Source organism: Moschus berezovskii, chromosome 5 (assembly GCF_049115385.1).
Source record: "Moschus berezovskii isolate FMDL1 chromosome 5, NW_MosBer_1.0, whole genome shotgun sequence".
NCBI classification, from domain to species: Eukaryota; Metazoa; Chordata; class Mammalia; order Artiodactyla; family Moschidae; genus Moschus; species Moschus berezovskii.
Window position 1 is genome coordinate 122,579,107 of NC_142464.1, and position 13,332 is coordinate 122,592,438.

General features: G+C 47.1%; 1 protein-coding gene across 14 annotated transcripts in view; it reads left to right on the forward strand.

Annotated features, from left to right (window-relative positions):
• Positions 1-13,332, forward strand: part of TBC1D14 (TBC1 domain family member 14) — a 100,476-nt gene that overhangs the window by 42,212 nt on the left and 44,932 nt on the right. For 13 of the 14 annotated variants that reach the window (XM_055435119.2, XM_055435124.2, XM_088836550.1 and 10 more), the window contains one exon: positions 5,294-5,414. In XM_055435119.2, the coding sequence (XP_055291094.2) occupies positions 5,294-5,414 (121 nt within the window). Of the gene's footprint in view, positions 1-5,293; positions 5,415-8,076; positions 8,201-13,332 lie in introns of those variants that run through there. The other variant, XM_088836557.1, reaches the window with a different exon arrangement.

Below are 13,332 nucleotides of genomic sequence, written 5' to 3' on the forward strand. Positions count from 1 at the left end.
CCCCACGCTAGGACTGCAGCACAGGGGCTGAAGGCACAGGTTGGCCTGGGGGCTCACCCTGCACCTGGCCCCCAGAGTGGGTCCTTGGGCAGAGGTGATGGGCAGAGGTGCGCACTTGGCTCCACCTGGCTCCTGGGCCCAGCAGCCAGCTCCACGCCAGTTTCCCTGTGACCGTGACCTGAAAGGGGAGCTGGGCGCGGGAAGCCTTTGCTGGCTGGGCTCCCTGCTCCCCAGCGCTGGCACTGGAGCTACAGGTGACACGCAGCTGAAGCTTGGAGGGAGTCCTTTCTGCTCGGAGCTCCTGGGTACTTGTGGTGACCTCAGCATCACAAAAAATAATACAGCCAAAGATACCATTTACAGACCCTTCAAAAATCATGGCCTGTAATGTATAACTTAAGCGCTTATGCTAAAAATAATTACGCAACTTTGATTATTTTTTGGCCTCACCAGGTGGCATGTGGGATCTTTGTTCCCCAACCAGGGATGGAACCCATGCCCCTGCACTGAAAGTGCAGAGTTGTAACCTCTGGACTGCCAGGGAAGTGTCCCAGCACTTTGCGTTTTGATAAGCTTTATCTGCACTCTGTGTGTGTGACATTATGTAGCCTTAGCAGTGGACAGAGAAACCACGGTTTCTGCTGCTCTCGGTTCACTTCCTGCCGGTCTTTTTCAGTGAGCAGCTCCGCGATTTACACTCCGCCTCCCCGATCACAAAGCCCACAGTTCTGCGTTTCCCCATGCCCAGTCGCCTCGGAATGCTTCTCTACTGTTACCCCCCACACCCCTAGCGACTCCCGTCCCTGCAGTCCGGTCAGGGTCCTCGGGAGGCGGGCCTCTCGTCCCGGGCCCTCTCCTTTCCAGGTGCTTTGGTTTCCTCACCTTAGTCCCTTGGCACCTCCTCTCTTTAGCAAAATATAAGCCCTTAGAACCCAAGCTCTGGATGCCCAAATTCTTAGAACCCTTCTGGGTGCCAAAGGATTAAGCTGATCACCGAAGAATCGATGCTTTTGAACTGTGGTGTTGGAGAAGACTCTTGAGAGTCCCTTAGACTGCAAGGAGATCCAACCAGTCCATTCTAGAGGAGATCAGTCCTGGATGTTCATTGGAGGGACTGATGCTAAAGCTGAAACTGCAATACTTTGGCCACCTCATGCGACGAGTTGACTCACTGGAAAAGACTCTGATGCTGGGAAAGGTTGGGGGCGGGAGGAGAAGGGGACGACGGAGAATGAGATGGCTGGATGGCATCACCGACTCTGTGGACATGAGTTTGAGTGAGCTCCGGGAGTTGGTGATGGACAGGGAGGCCTGGCGTGCTGTGATTCATGGGGTCGCGGAGAGTCGGACACGACTGAGCGACTGAACTGAACTGAACTGAACTGATGTCAGACAGGTTGGGCCTGGAGACACCTCAAACTTCATTTCTTACAAATGTAAATAGACATTGCCTTGGGGATATGAAACCAACTTCTGAATGCTGCTGCTGCTGCTGCTGCTGCTGCTAAGTCACTTCAGTCGTGTCCGACTCTGTGTGACCCCATAGACAGAAGCCCACCAGGCTCCCCCGTCCCTGGGATTCTCCAGGCAAGAACACTGGAGTGGGTTGCCATTTCCTTCTCCAATGTGTGAAAGTGAAAGTGAAGTCGCTCAGTCGTGTCCGACCCCTAGCGATCCCACGGACTGCAGCCTACCAGGTTCCTCCATCCATGGGATTTTCTAGGCAATAGTACTGGAGTGGCTTGCCATTGCCTTCTGAATAGGTCCCATTATAACCCACAAGAGAAAAGCAAGGAAGAATACAAAGAACCTTTTTTGAAAGTTTTTGTAACATTTGGGGATATAATTTTAAATTTATAGAGACTTTGCAAGAAAAATACAAGGAACTTCCATATATCCTTTACCCAAATTCACTAGCTGTTTACATTTCATTCCTTTTGTTTTATTCACTCTGTGAGCAAGGCATCTATTCTACAGATGCGTATGAGGATTTCGGGGAAGCATTAGAAGAGGCAGTTGGAGGTAGGCCCCTTTGTCGTGGTTCAGTCGCTCAGTCGTGTCTGACCCTGTGACCCCGTGGACGGCAGCACGCCTGGCCTCCCTGTCCTTCACCATCTCCCGGAGCCTGCTCAAACTCATGTCCATCGAGTCGGTGAAGCCATCCAACCATCTCATCCTCTGTCGTCCCCTTCTCCTCCTGCCCCCAATCCCTCCCAGCATCAGAGTCTTCCAATGAGTCAGCTCTTCACATCAGTTGGCCAGAGTATTGGAGCTTCAGCTTCAACATCAGTCCTTCCAGTGAATAATCAGGGTTGATTTCCTTTAGGATTGACTGGTTTGATCTCCTCACAGTCCAAGGGATTCAAGAGTCTTCTCTAACACCACAGTTCAAAAACATCAATTCTTCAGCCCTCAGCATTTTTTATGATCCAGCTCTCACATCCATACATGACTGCTGGAAAAATCATTGCTTTGACTGTATGGACCTTTGTCGGCAAAGTAACATCTCTGCTTTTTAATATACTATTTAGGTTTGTCATAACTTTTCTTCTAGGGAGCAAGTGTCTTTTTAATTTCATGGCTGCAGTCAACATCTGCAGTGATTTTGGAGCCCAAGAAAATAAAGTCAGTCACTGTTTCCACTGTTTCCCCCTCTATTTGCCATGAAGTGATGGGACCAGATGCCATGATCTCGTTTTTTTTTAATGTTGAGTTTTAAGCCAGGTTTTTCACTCTCTTTTCATGTTCATCAAGAGGCTCTTTAGTTTCCTTTTCTCTTTGTGCCATAAGGGTGGTGTCATCTGCATATCTGAGGTTATTGAGATTTTTCCCAGCAATCTTGATTCCAGCTTGTGCTTCTTCCAGCCCAGCATTTCACATGATGTACTCTCCATACAAGTTAAATAAGCACGGTGACAATATACTGCCTTGTTGTATTCCATTCCCAATTTTGAACCAGTTCGTTGTTCCATGTAAGATTCTAATTATTGCTTCTTGACCTGCATATGGGTTTCTCAGGAGGCAGGTGAGGTGGTCCGGTATTCCCATCTCTTGAAGAATTTTCCACAGTTTGCTGTGATCCACAGAGTCAGAGGCTTTAGCGTAGTCAATGAAGAAGATGTTTTCCTCAAATTCTCTTGCTTTCGGTATGATCCGATGGAAAGTATACCAGAAGGCAGGTGGTTCTTTACCGCCAGCACCACCTGGGAAGCCCCCAAGTCTCTTCAGCCTCTTTTTGATCTGGAACAGTTCTTCAGTCTCTCTTTGTCAGCCAGGAAAAATGCACCACCTCAAGGCTTAGAGTTCTGTTTTATTAGGCGGCCTTGCTGAAGACTATAGCCTGGGAAGGCAGCCTCTCCGATAGCTCTGATGGACTCTTCAGAGAGATAAGCAGGGGACCTGGGTATATATAGCGGCATTTTTGCTGAAGAAAACAAAAACTAAAAACCATGTAGTGAAACGTCACAACATTACTGCTGATCACCAAAAGCAGCCATCTTGTGTTCATGACTGTAGAGCTTTTCTGTGTATGGGAAGATGCAGAAGTCTGGGCATCGTACTATACGGGGCCAGTATCCTGGTTCTGCATCTTGAACCCCCTCAGGGTGCACCGTTAGAGATGGCTGCAGAGGCTGGTGGCTGGTGGGAGGCAGCATTCTCTGCTTGCCAAGATGAGAGGCAGTGCTTTTCTGCGCACACAGGCCGCTGACAGCGTTAGAGTCAGATGTGTCGCTTGGGTGGCTGTCTCGGTGTATTTCTGTTTCCTCACGGTGATGCTCAGGTGACGCATTTTTCGGCAACGATCGTCAACCTGGTGCGTTGCTTTCAGCATCAGAGGAGGTGACCTGCGCTGTCCATTCTGACACGGAGGATGCCCGCTGTGATCACTTGGCTAGTGAGGTGTCTCCACTGTGAAGTTAATTAATTTTGTCTTTGTAATTAACAAGTAATTTGTGGGAGAGACTTTCAAACGATGTAAAAATCCTTCTCTTCATCCAGGTTTCACCCACTAGTTTTAGCATCCATTGACTAATCCATAAGTCCTCCAGTCCTTCTCTGCTTCCTGTTGTTGCTGTTTACTTGCTCAGTCGTGTGCTTTGCGACCCCACGGACTGTGGCCCTCCAGGCTCCTCTGTCCATAGGATTGCTCAGGAAAGAATGCTTACTTGGGGCCTTCTGAGAATCTTCCTTCCACCTTCACTTGTGTGTTCATTTTCCTGTTTGTGTCCATATCCATTTGGGCTCATGGATTTATTTTTTTATGGGGTGGCTTATAATCCCTTATTTTCATTATGTGTTTTCATGATTACATTCCAGATTTAGTCAGTGAGAGCCCTTTCAAGCCAGGTACTGTTTTTGTTAAACCTGTTGCCGTATTTCTTTGAGCACTTTCTTTCTAGCACACAGGACGCTTCATGCTCATCTTAAACTTTCCAGTGAGTCCTAGAAACCATTCATTTTCAATGAATGAGCCAATGCAGTACCTTCCAAAACAGTTTATTTTGTAGCACCATTTAGGATTTATTTGTGTTATTCGGGTTTGTTTACATGTTGTTGGGAGAGATCATGTGACTGTCTCATGAGTGGCTTTCTTTTTATGACACATGGAGACTTTATAAATAGATAATACAGATTTACCTTATAGATAATTTAAGCTAAGTTAGAGGTTCACTTGGAGAAGGAAATGGCAACGCACTCCAGTGTTCCTGCCTGGAGAATCCCAGGGACGGGGGAGCCTGGTGGGCTGCTGTCTATGGGGTTGCACAGAGTCGGACACGACTGAAGCGACTTAGCAGCAGCAGCAGCAGCAGCAGAGGTTCACTACTAAAGCAGCTGTTACCCTTTGAGCACTGACCATGCACCTGTAACTTTAATTTGTATAGTGACCCTTGTTAAACGTAAGGAAACTGAGTCTCAGAGAGGTTAATATACAGATCAGTCACACAGCTGCTGAGTGACTGAGCCAGGCTTTCAGTCCAGTGTGGCCTGACTTCAAAGCTCACTCTTCCTGGGTATACTTTGTTATGCTGTAACGTATATCCTTACTCTCAATGATAGAACTTGTACATATTTTCATTGAATTACAAAAAACTTACTTGTTGTGGTTCAAGAGCTTTTCACCTGCTTCATAATTCCATGTCTACATGAAAATCAAGTCTGCAAAATTAAAGTCTGTGATTTAGCACATTGATCTCTCAAAGGAAAGTCTGCTTGTTTTCACTAGTGATTCAGCTGTCCTAGTCTTTCTGTAAGTATCCAACAATTCCCTAACTCTTTTATTTTATTCTTACAGGAATTTGCTTGCTAGAAAACAGAATGCAAGACTTGACAAACAAAATGACTTGGGATGGAAGTTATTTGGAAAAGTACCACTCCGAGAGAATGCTCAGAAAGATTCAGAGAAGTTACAAAAGGTATCCGAGATACAAAGACACAGAAATATGGGGTCCAGCACCCATTCATGAGCCTTGGGTGAATGACTGTCATTGAGGCTTTGAAATCGGAAAGCTTTGCTTTAACTTGCATGCTAAGTCCCTGCTATTTAAGTCTGTCTTCAGAACGTGGGTGACTTCAAATTTTTTCTTACAGCTTGTATGCACACATGGGAAAGTTGAGAGGGCTGGGCTTTAGAACTTGATTAAATTTGATCAGTTTTTTCCCAATAAGAGTTACAAATGTGATCAAATTTTTATTATTGTGTTTGATATTAAAGAATTCTCCCTTCCTGAACCCAAGGGCTTTAGCTGTTTCAGTTCAGTTCAGTCGCTCAGTCGTGTCCGACTCTTTGTGACCCCATGAATCACAGCACTCCAGGCCTCCCTGTCCATCACCAACTCCCGGAGTCCACCCAAACGCATGTCCATCAAGTCGGTGATGCCATCCAGCCATCTCATTCTCTGTCGTCCCCTTCTCCTCCTGCCCCTAATCCCTCCCAGCATCAGGGTCTTTTCCAGTGAGTCAGCTCTTCACATCACATGGCCAAAGTATTAGAGTTTCAGCTTCAGTATCAGTCCTTCCAGTGAACACCCAGGCTTTTTAGAACTTGATTAAACTTAATCAGTTTTTTTCCAGTAAGAGTTACAAATGTGATCAGACTTTTAATTGTGTCTGATATTAAAGAATTCTCCCTTCTTGGGACTTACCCACTCCTGTGCCACCTGGGAACAGGGCGGCTGGGGCCTTTGCTCCCCTCGCTGGCGGTGGCTGCCCGCCTGTCCTGGGGGAGAGGGTGGGGTTCAGGGTCAGACCTGGCCTGTGGCGTCTCACCACCGTGGACTCCCTTGCCCCCGCGGCAGGGAGGGTGCCAGCCCTGGAGGCAAGCGCTCATCCTTCCAGGGTGAGGGCTCAGGCACAGACTTAGCAAGGCCGGGGGGTGTTTGTGGCCTCAGCCACCCCGACTGTGACCACCTGCATCTTCTGCTTGGCCCCGAGCCCCAGCCGTCCTGACAGTGGGGCGTTTGCACAGCACTGTGGCACCACCGGTAGCTGCCCCGCCCGCACCTTGGCATTTCATCCACTGACACTCGTTCAGTAGCCACTCCTCTAAGAGCCAGCCTCGTGCATGGCCCTGGAGGTAGAGAAATGGCACTGCCCCCAGGCTCCGAGCACCCCTCCGGTGCGGAAATGATTCCAGGGCAGGGCCACCGAGAGGGAGGCAGGGCTGCCATGGGGAACACACCCCAGATGGTGGGGTTAATGAGTCATCACTTGGTTTCTAGTTCATTTAAAACTTGCCACAACCTCATGAAGAAATTAGTTACCGTCTTCATTTTACCCAAGGAGCCCTGAGAGCAGACCAAGTGAGTGTGCAGCTGGAAAGCAGAGGAACCTGGAGTTCAGCACCAGGCGTGTGGGTGCCAGGACCCTCGCTGTGGCTCTTCCTCTGCAGGAAGTGGAGGGGGGCAGGTGCCAGGTGGCCCAAGCTCCGGATTTCGTGCAGTGGGAGCCCAGGGAACAGGGGACAGGCGGTCCTCTTGGTGGGACATGATGGACTTGGAGCCCGCCCCTAACCTGGAGGCTGTGGGGAGTACCGCCCCCTACCAAGGGCTTCACTCATGCAGGGAATGATGAGGCCCCCTGGGAAGCGTGAGGCTCTTGGACTTGTCCGGGTGAGAGAAGGGAGTCTGGCTCAGTGCCCGTGGAAGTTGAGGGACTGCTAAATCTTGTGGCCCCTCCAAGTATAGGCGTGTTAGGTCCAGAGGTGCACTGTGTAGGGCTCTGGCTCAGACCACAGACTGGCTTTATTTCACCGTTTATGTTTCGGCAAATTCACAGTGTTTCGAGCGTTGTCTCTGTTCCTTCCAGCAGTTGCTGGGACCCAGGAGACTTGCAAAATAAATCGGTGTTGAAGTTCATTTTCAGAGACTGTTATATTTTGAATTTGGATCACTTATTGTGTAGGTTGTTAAAAATAACACATAGTTAAAATGTGTATTCACATGCAGAGCTTGGATCTGCCGTTTCTTAGGAAACTCAGTAGCTAAGCTGTTACAGAATTTTTAAAGAAATCTACGCTTTTCTAAAAAGTTCTACTTTTTATATACATTATGCTGTGTAGATTTTCCCATGGCTCATAGTGCCACTTGCATCATGCTTGATTTGTTATCTTTGTCGTACCCCCCTTTTTAAAGGCAAACACGGTTTATGTTCTTAGCGGGTTTCTGTGAAGTGAAGTGACTAGGTCAGCTAATCCTGTAGTAACACAGTACTGCAGAGATGAGGACCATCTGGCTCTGAGCATCAATAATAAAGGATGCAATGGTGCCTGCATGGCTCATACAGCCCTGCCTCCATCCTGTTTGCTCCAGCTTTGTGTCTGGGCTGCCTGTCCCTCACCCTGGACCCTCCCCCGAGCTGGGAAGGAAGCTCCTGGGCGCAGGCTGGAGCTGGCTGCTGTCACAGGTGGCAGTTCTCCCAGCCTCCCCTCCCCGCTTCAGAGGGCCCGTCCCTGGGGCCTGAGTGTCCAGACTGGTGATTCCAGATGGTGGCAGTAGCTCTAGTTAGGGCTAAAGCATAATTAAGATATTTAGTAGACTCTTAATTCCTTTCCCCTTTCTCTTTGGAAATATTTTGTAGACGTGGCATCCTGTGGTGATTTAAAAACATGGACTTTGGAGTCAGACTTGCTGGGTTTGGATCCCAGCTCTGCCTCACACATGGGCCTCCCACTGCCTACCCGACAGCTCCCTCTGGACGTCTGGTAGGCCTTCCCTGATAAACAAGCACCAAAGTTAAACTCTGATTTTCTTTTTTTCTGATCTGTCAGGCCTGTTCCCTTTGCAGCTTTCCCCGTTTTGGTAGATGACAGCCTTTCTGGTCTGAAGCTTTAGAACTGCTGGACTTCTCTTCCTGGCACCGCCCTTCCAGCCTGACAGGTGTTTTATTTGTGTTTATGCACTGTGGGTGGGGCAAATCCGATGTGCAGTCAGGTTTGAGAAGTAGTGACTTGCTGGAAAATTCTGAACCTCTGCTCCAATGAAGTCGCTTGGACAAAGTCTTATTAAAGAGCTGTTCCTGGCGTAACCGGCAGAGATGGTTGTGGCTAAATGGTCTCCCAGTTGCTTGTGTTTTTGGGAAATGGGGAGTGGATTCCTTTAGATAAGTTAGTCACACTCACTTGGTTATGGGCTTCCTTAGTGGCTCAGACAGTAAAGAATCTGCCTGCAGTGTGGGAGACCCGGGTCAGTCTCTGGATTGGGAAGATCCCCTGAAGAAGGGAATGGCACCCCACTCCAGTATTCTTGCCTAGAAAATTCCATGGATAGAGGAGCCTGGTGGGCTGCAGTCCATGGGGTCACAAAGAGTTGGACTCGACTTAGCAACTAACACTTTGACTTGGTTATAGTAATGTGTAGAAGATGTATAAGAATATTAGGAAATAAAAGAACACTTGGAATCTTACTGCCCCCCTAATGATCACTGTTTGCATTTTGGTGTTTTTCCTGTCAGTATTTTTCCATGTGCTTTTATTTTCTTTTTGTTTAAAGAAAAGACCATTTGAAAAGTGATAGCAAGTCTTTGTAATTTGAGTCCATGTCAGAGGGACTCCAGATGGTGAACACCTGGGATGAGGCCTCAGGACAGAGTCTGTGACTCTTCGAGGCCTCACGCTGTGTACACAGATGTGAGGGACTGGCACTGTTGTCAGGAAGGGAGGTTGAGCAGCAAGTTTCAGTCCTGGGCAGGCTCTGAGGCAGCCGCTGCTTGTGGCAAGGATAGCGGCAGCGGGGGCAAGCTTGCAGGCTTCACTGTCCTGGACAGAACTCTATCAGGGGAGCGAGCACGAGTACATGTGTTTGGGTTCGTATAAGCTGGGATGTCTTCAGTGGCCTTCTGGAATTTCAGGTCAGCTCTTAGATGTTAAAGAGAGAAGCCCAGAAGAAGGCAAAACCCGGACAACTTAAAAGTGACATTGATTCTCACCTCTGGGTTCTCAGAGAATCATGAACCACCATAAAGTGCAGAAAGGAAAAGCCTTGAGTGCTCACTGCAGGTAACTGGTGGCTGGCCTACAAGTATGTTCTGAAACAATTTAACTTCATTTAAAAACGAAACCTTTCTTCATTCTTATAATCCCTTGTGCATTTGGAAAATGAGTTTGACCAGTTTACAAAAAAGATCAGGTCTCAGTTACGGATAAGAAGGACAAAGCATACTCTAAAGTGTCTCCCAGTGAAGGGAGCCGTACCACTCGAACATAAGCATAGTGCCTGGAGCAGCATTGTAGCATTCTGGAAAGGAAGCAGTAGCAGGTGGTTTGGAGAGGAAGACCAGAAGCTCTGCTGAACGGGTCACACTGACCACTCTTTGCATCCTCTGGTATCCCCAGCTTGACACAGGGTAGTATAAATAAGGGCTGATGGTGTCGCAAATCTTGTGAAAGATGTAAACCTACAGATTCGGGGGACCAGGAGGCTCAGTGAACTCCAGACAGGATGAACTCACAAAGTCAGTGCCCAGACATGTCATAACCATGCTGCTGAAAATGCAGACAAAGAAAAAAATCTTAGAAGCAGCCAGAGAAAGTATATCACTTACTGGGGAGGGGCAGTTTGGATGACTTGTTTTTCACATCAGAAACCATGGAGGCCAGCAGGAAGTGAAACAGCATTTTTTAAAGTGCCGAAAAGAAAGAACTTTTCGTTGTTGTTCAATCCCTGAGTCGCGTCTGATTCTCTGCGACCCCGTGGCCTGCAGTACGTCAGGCTCCGCTGTCCTTCACCATCTCCCGGAGTTTGCTCAAACTCATGTCCATTGAGTCAGTGATGCTATCTGACCGTCTCATCCTCTGGCCGCCTCTTCTCCTTTCCCCGCTCCTCTTCGTCTTTCCCCACATCTGGGTCTTTTCCAGTGAGTCAGTTCTTCGCATCAGGTGGTCAAAGTATTGGAGCTTCAGCTTCAGCATCAGTCCTTCCAATGAACACCCAGGACTGATCTCCTTTAGGATGGACTGGTTGGATCTCTTTGCAGTGCAAGGGACTCTCAAGTCTTCTCCAACACCACAGTCCAAAAGCATCAATTCTTCGGTGCTTAGATTTCTTTATGGTCCAACTCTCACATCCATACATGACTACTGGAAAAACCGTAGCTTTGACTATACGGATCTTTGTTGGCAAAGTGATGTCTTTGCTTTTTAATACTTTAACTCTTTTTAATGTCTAGGTTTGTCATAACTTTCTTTCCAATGTGCAAGTGTGTTTTTTAATTTCATGGCTGCAGTAACCGTCCACAGTGATTCTGGAGCCCAAGAAAATAAAACCCGTCACTACTTCCACATTTTCCCTTTCTATTTGCCATGAAGTGATGTGACCAGATGCCATGATCTTAGTTTTTTGAATGTTGAGTTTTAAACCAGCTTTTTCACTCTCCTATTTCATTCTCATCAGGAGGGTCTGTAGATACTATTCTCTTCCTTCCATTAAAGTGGTATCATCTGCATATCTGAGGTTGTTGATATTTCTCCTAGCAGTCTTAATTCCATTTTGTGAGTCATCAATCCTGGCATTTCACATGATGTACTCTGCATACAAGTTAAATAAGCAGGGTGACAATATACAGCCTTGTTGTACTCCTTTCCCAATTTTGAACCAGTCAGTTGTTCCATGTCTGGTTCTCACTGTTGCTTCTTGAACCACATTCAGGTTTCTCAGGAGACAGGTAAGGTGGTCTGTTATTCCCATCTCTTTAAAAATTTTCCACAGTTTGTTGTGATCCACACAGTCAAAGGCTTTAATGTAGTCAGTGAAGCAGAAGTAGATGTTTTTCTGGAATTCCCCTCCTTTCTCTGTGACCCAGTGGATGTTGGCAATTTGACTCTGTTCTTCTGCCTTTTCTAAATCCAGCTTGAACATCTGGAAGTTCTTGGTTCATGTACTGTTGAAACCTAGCTTGGAGAATTTTGAGCATTACTTTGTTACTGTGTGAGATGAGTGCAGTTGTGTGGTACTTTGAACATTCTTTGGCATTGCCTTTCCTTGGGATTGAAATGAAAACTGTCCTTTTTCAGTCCTGTGGCCGATGCTGAGTTTTCCAAATTTGCTGGCATATTAAGTGTAGCACTTTCACAGCAGCATGTTTTAGAACTTGAAATATCTCAACTGGAATTCCATCACCTCAACTAGCTTTGTTCATAGTGATGCTTCCTAAGGCCCAGATGACTTTACACTAGGATGTCTGACTCTAGGTGAGTGACCACACCATCATTGTTATCCTGGTCATTAAGACCATTTTTGTACAGTTCTTTGTATTCTCGCCACCTCCTCATATTAATCTCTTCTACCTCTGTTAGGTCCTTACCGTTTCTGTCCTTTATTGTGCCCATCCTAGCTTGAAATGTTCCCTTGATATCCTTGATTTCCTTGAAGAGATTTCTATTCTTTCCCATTCTATTGTTTTCCTCTACTTCTTTGCATTATTCATTTAAGAAGGCTTTCTTATCTCTCCTTGCTATTCTCTGGAACTGTGCATTCAGTTGGGTGTATCTTTCCCTTTCTCCCTTGCTTTTTACTTTTCTTCTTTCCTTAGCTATTTGTAAGGCCTCCTCAGACAACCACTTTGCCTTCTTGCATTTCTTTTTCTTTGCGATGGTTTTGGTCACTGCCTCCTGTACAGTGTTATGAACCTTAGTCCATAGTTCTTCAGGCACTGTCTATCAGATCTAATCCCTTGGGTTTTGATTTAGATCATATATGGATGGCCTAGTGGAGAAGGAAATGGCAACCCACTCCAGTGTTCTTGCCTGGAGAATCCCAGGGACGGGGGAGCCTGGTGGGCTTCCGTCTGTGGGGTCACACAGAGTTGGACACGACTGAAGTGACTTAGCTTAGCAGTAGCAGTGGTTTCCCTACTTTCTTAAATTTAAGCCTGGATTTTGCAACAAGGAGCTAATGATCTGAGTCACAGTCAGCTCCGTGTCTTGTTTTGCTGACTTATATAGATCTCCTCCACCTTTGACTGCAAAGAATATAATCAGTCTGATTTCCGTATTTACCATCTGGTGATGTCCATGTGTAGAGTCTTCTCTTGTGTTGTTGGCAAAGGGTGTTTACTATGACCTGTATGTTCTCTTGACAAGACTGTTAGTCTTTGCCTTGCTTCATTTTATACTCCAAGGCCAAACTTGCTTGTTACTCTAGGTATTTCTTGCATTCTAGTCCCCTCTAATGAAACTGTGGCTGGGATTGTTCAGAGGGGACCGTTTGTCTTCTGAACCTGGTCTGCGATTGACTGTGGCCTCCGGTGATCGTGTCTGCAGCTGAATAGCCTGTTGAATAACCTGAACCAGAAAAGTGTGTTTCAGGCAAGCAGCTGAATTGAGGCTGCTTCTGAGGAAGATGTAGGGAGGTGATCCTTGGGAGCTTTCAAATGCTCCTGGGCTTCCCTGAACAATTTAATGTGTTGATACAAAAATATTGACAGCCAGAGAAAACTTCTTTTTTTTCCACATCAATCTAATTCCCAGTGGAAGATTGAGATTTTTAAAAGTATTTTACAGTCTCTGAGCACTGTTGGATCAGCAGGGAAGACACTTCTTGGGCCTTTCCCAGGGGTTGATGGGCACAGGCCTGGCTGGCTTGTCTCAGGCTGCGATGCGTGGAGCACAGCTGACCCTTCCGAGGAGGTGTCCTCAGCACGCGCCCACGTGGGACTTGGAGAAACCTCCGATTGGAGAGGAGTAAGGCCGTGACCTCTCCTTTGCGTCTCCTCTGAACGTCCTTTAAGTCACTAGTCTCAGTTGAACTCAGAACGCCGCTTTGCGTCTCGTCAGCGTGTGGAAGCACTTCAGGTGGAGTTTTCTCTTTGCCATTGCAAACTCCGTTTTTGTCGTTCAGT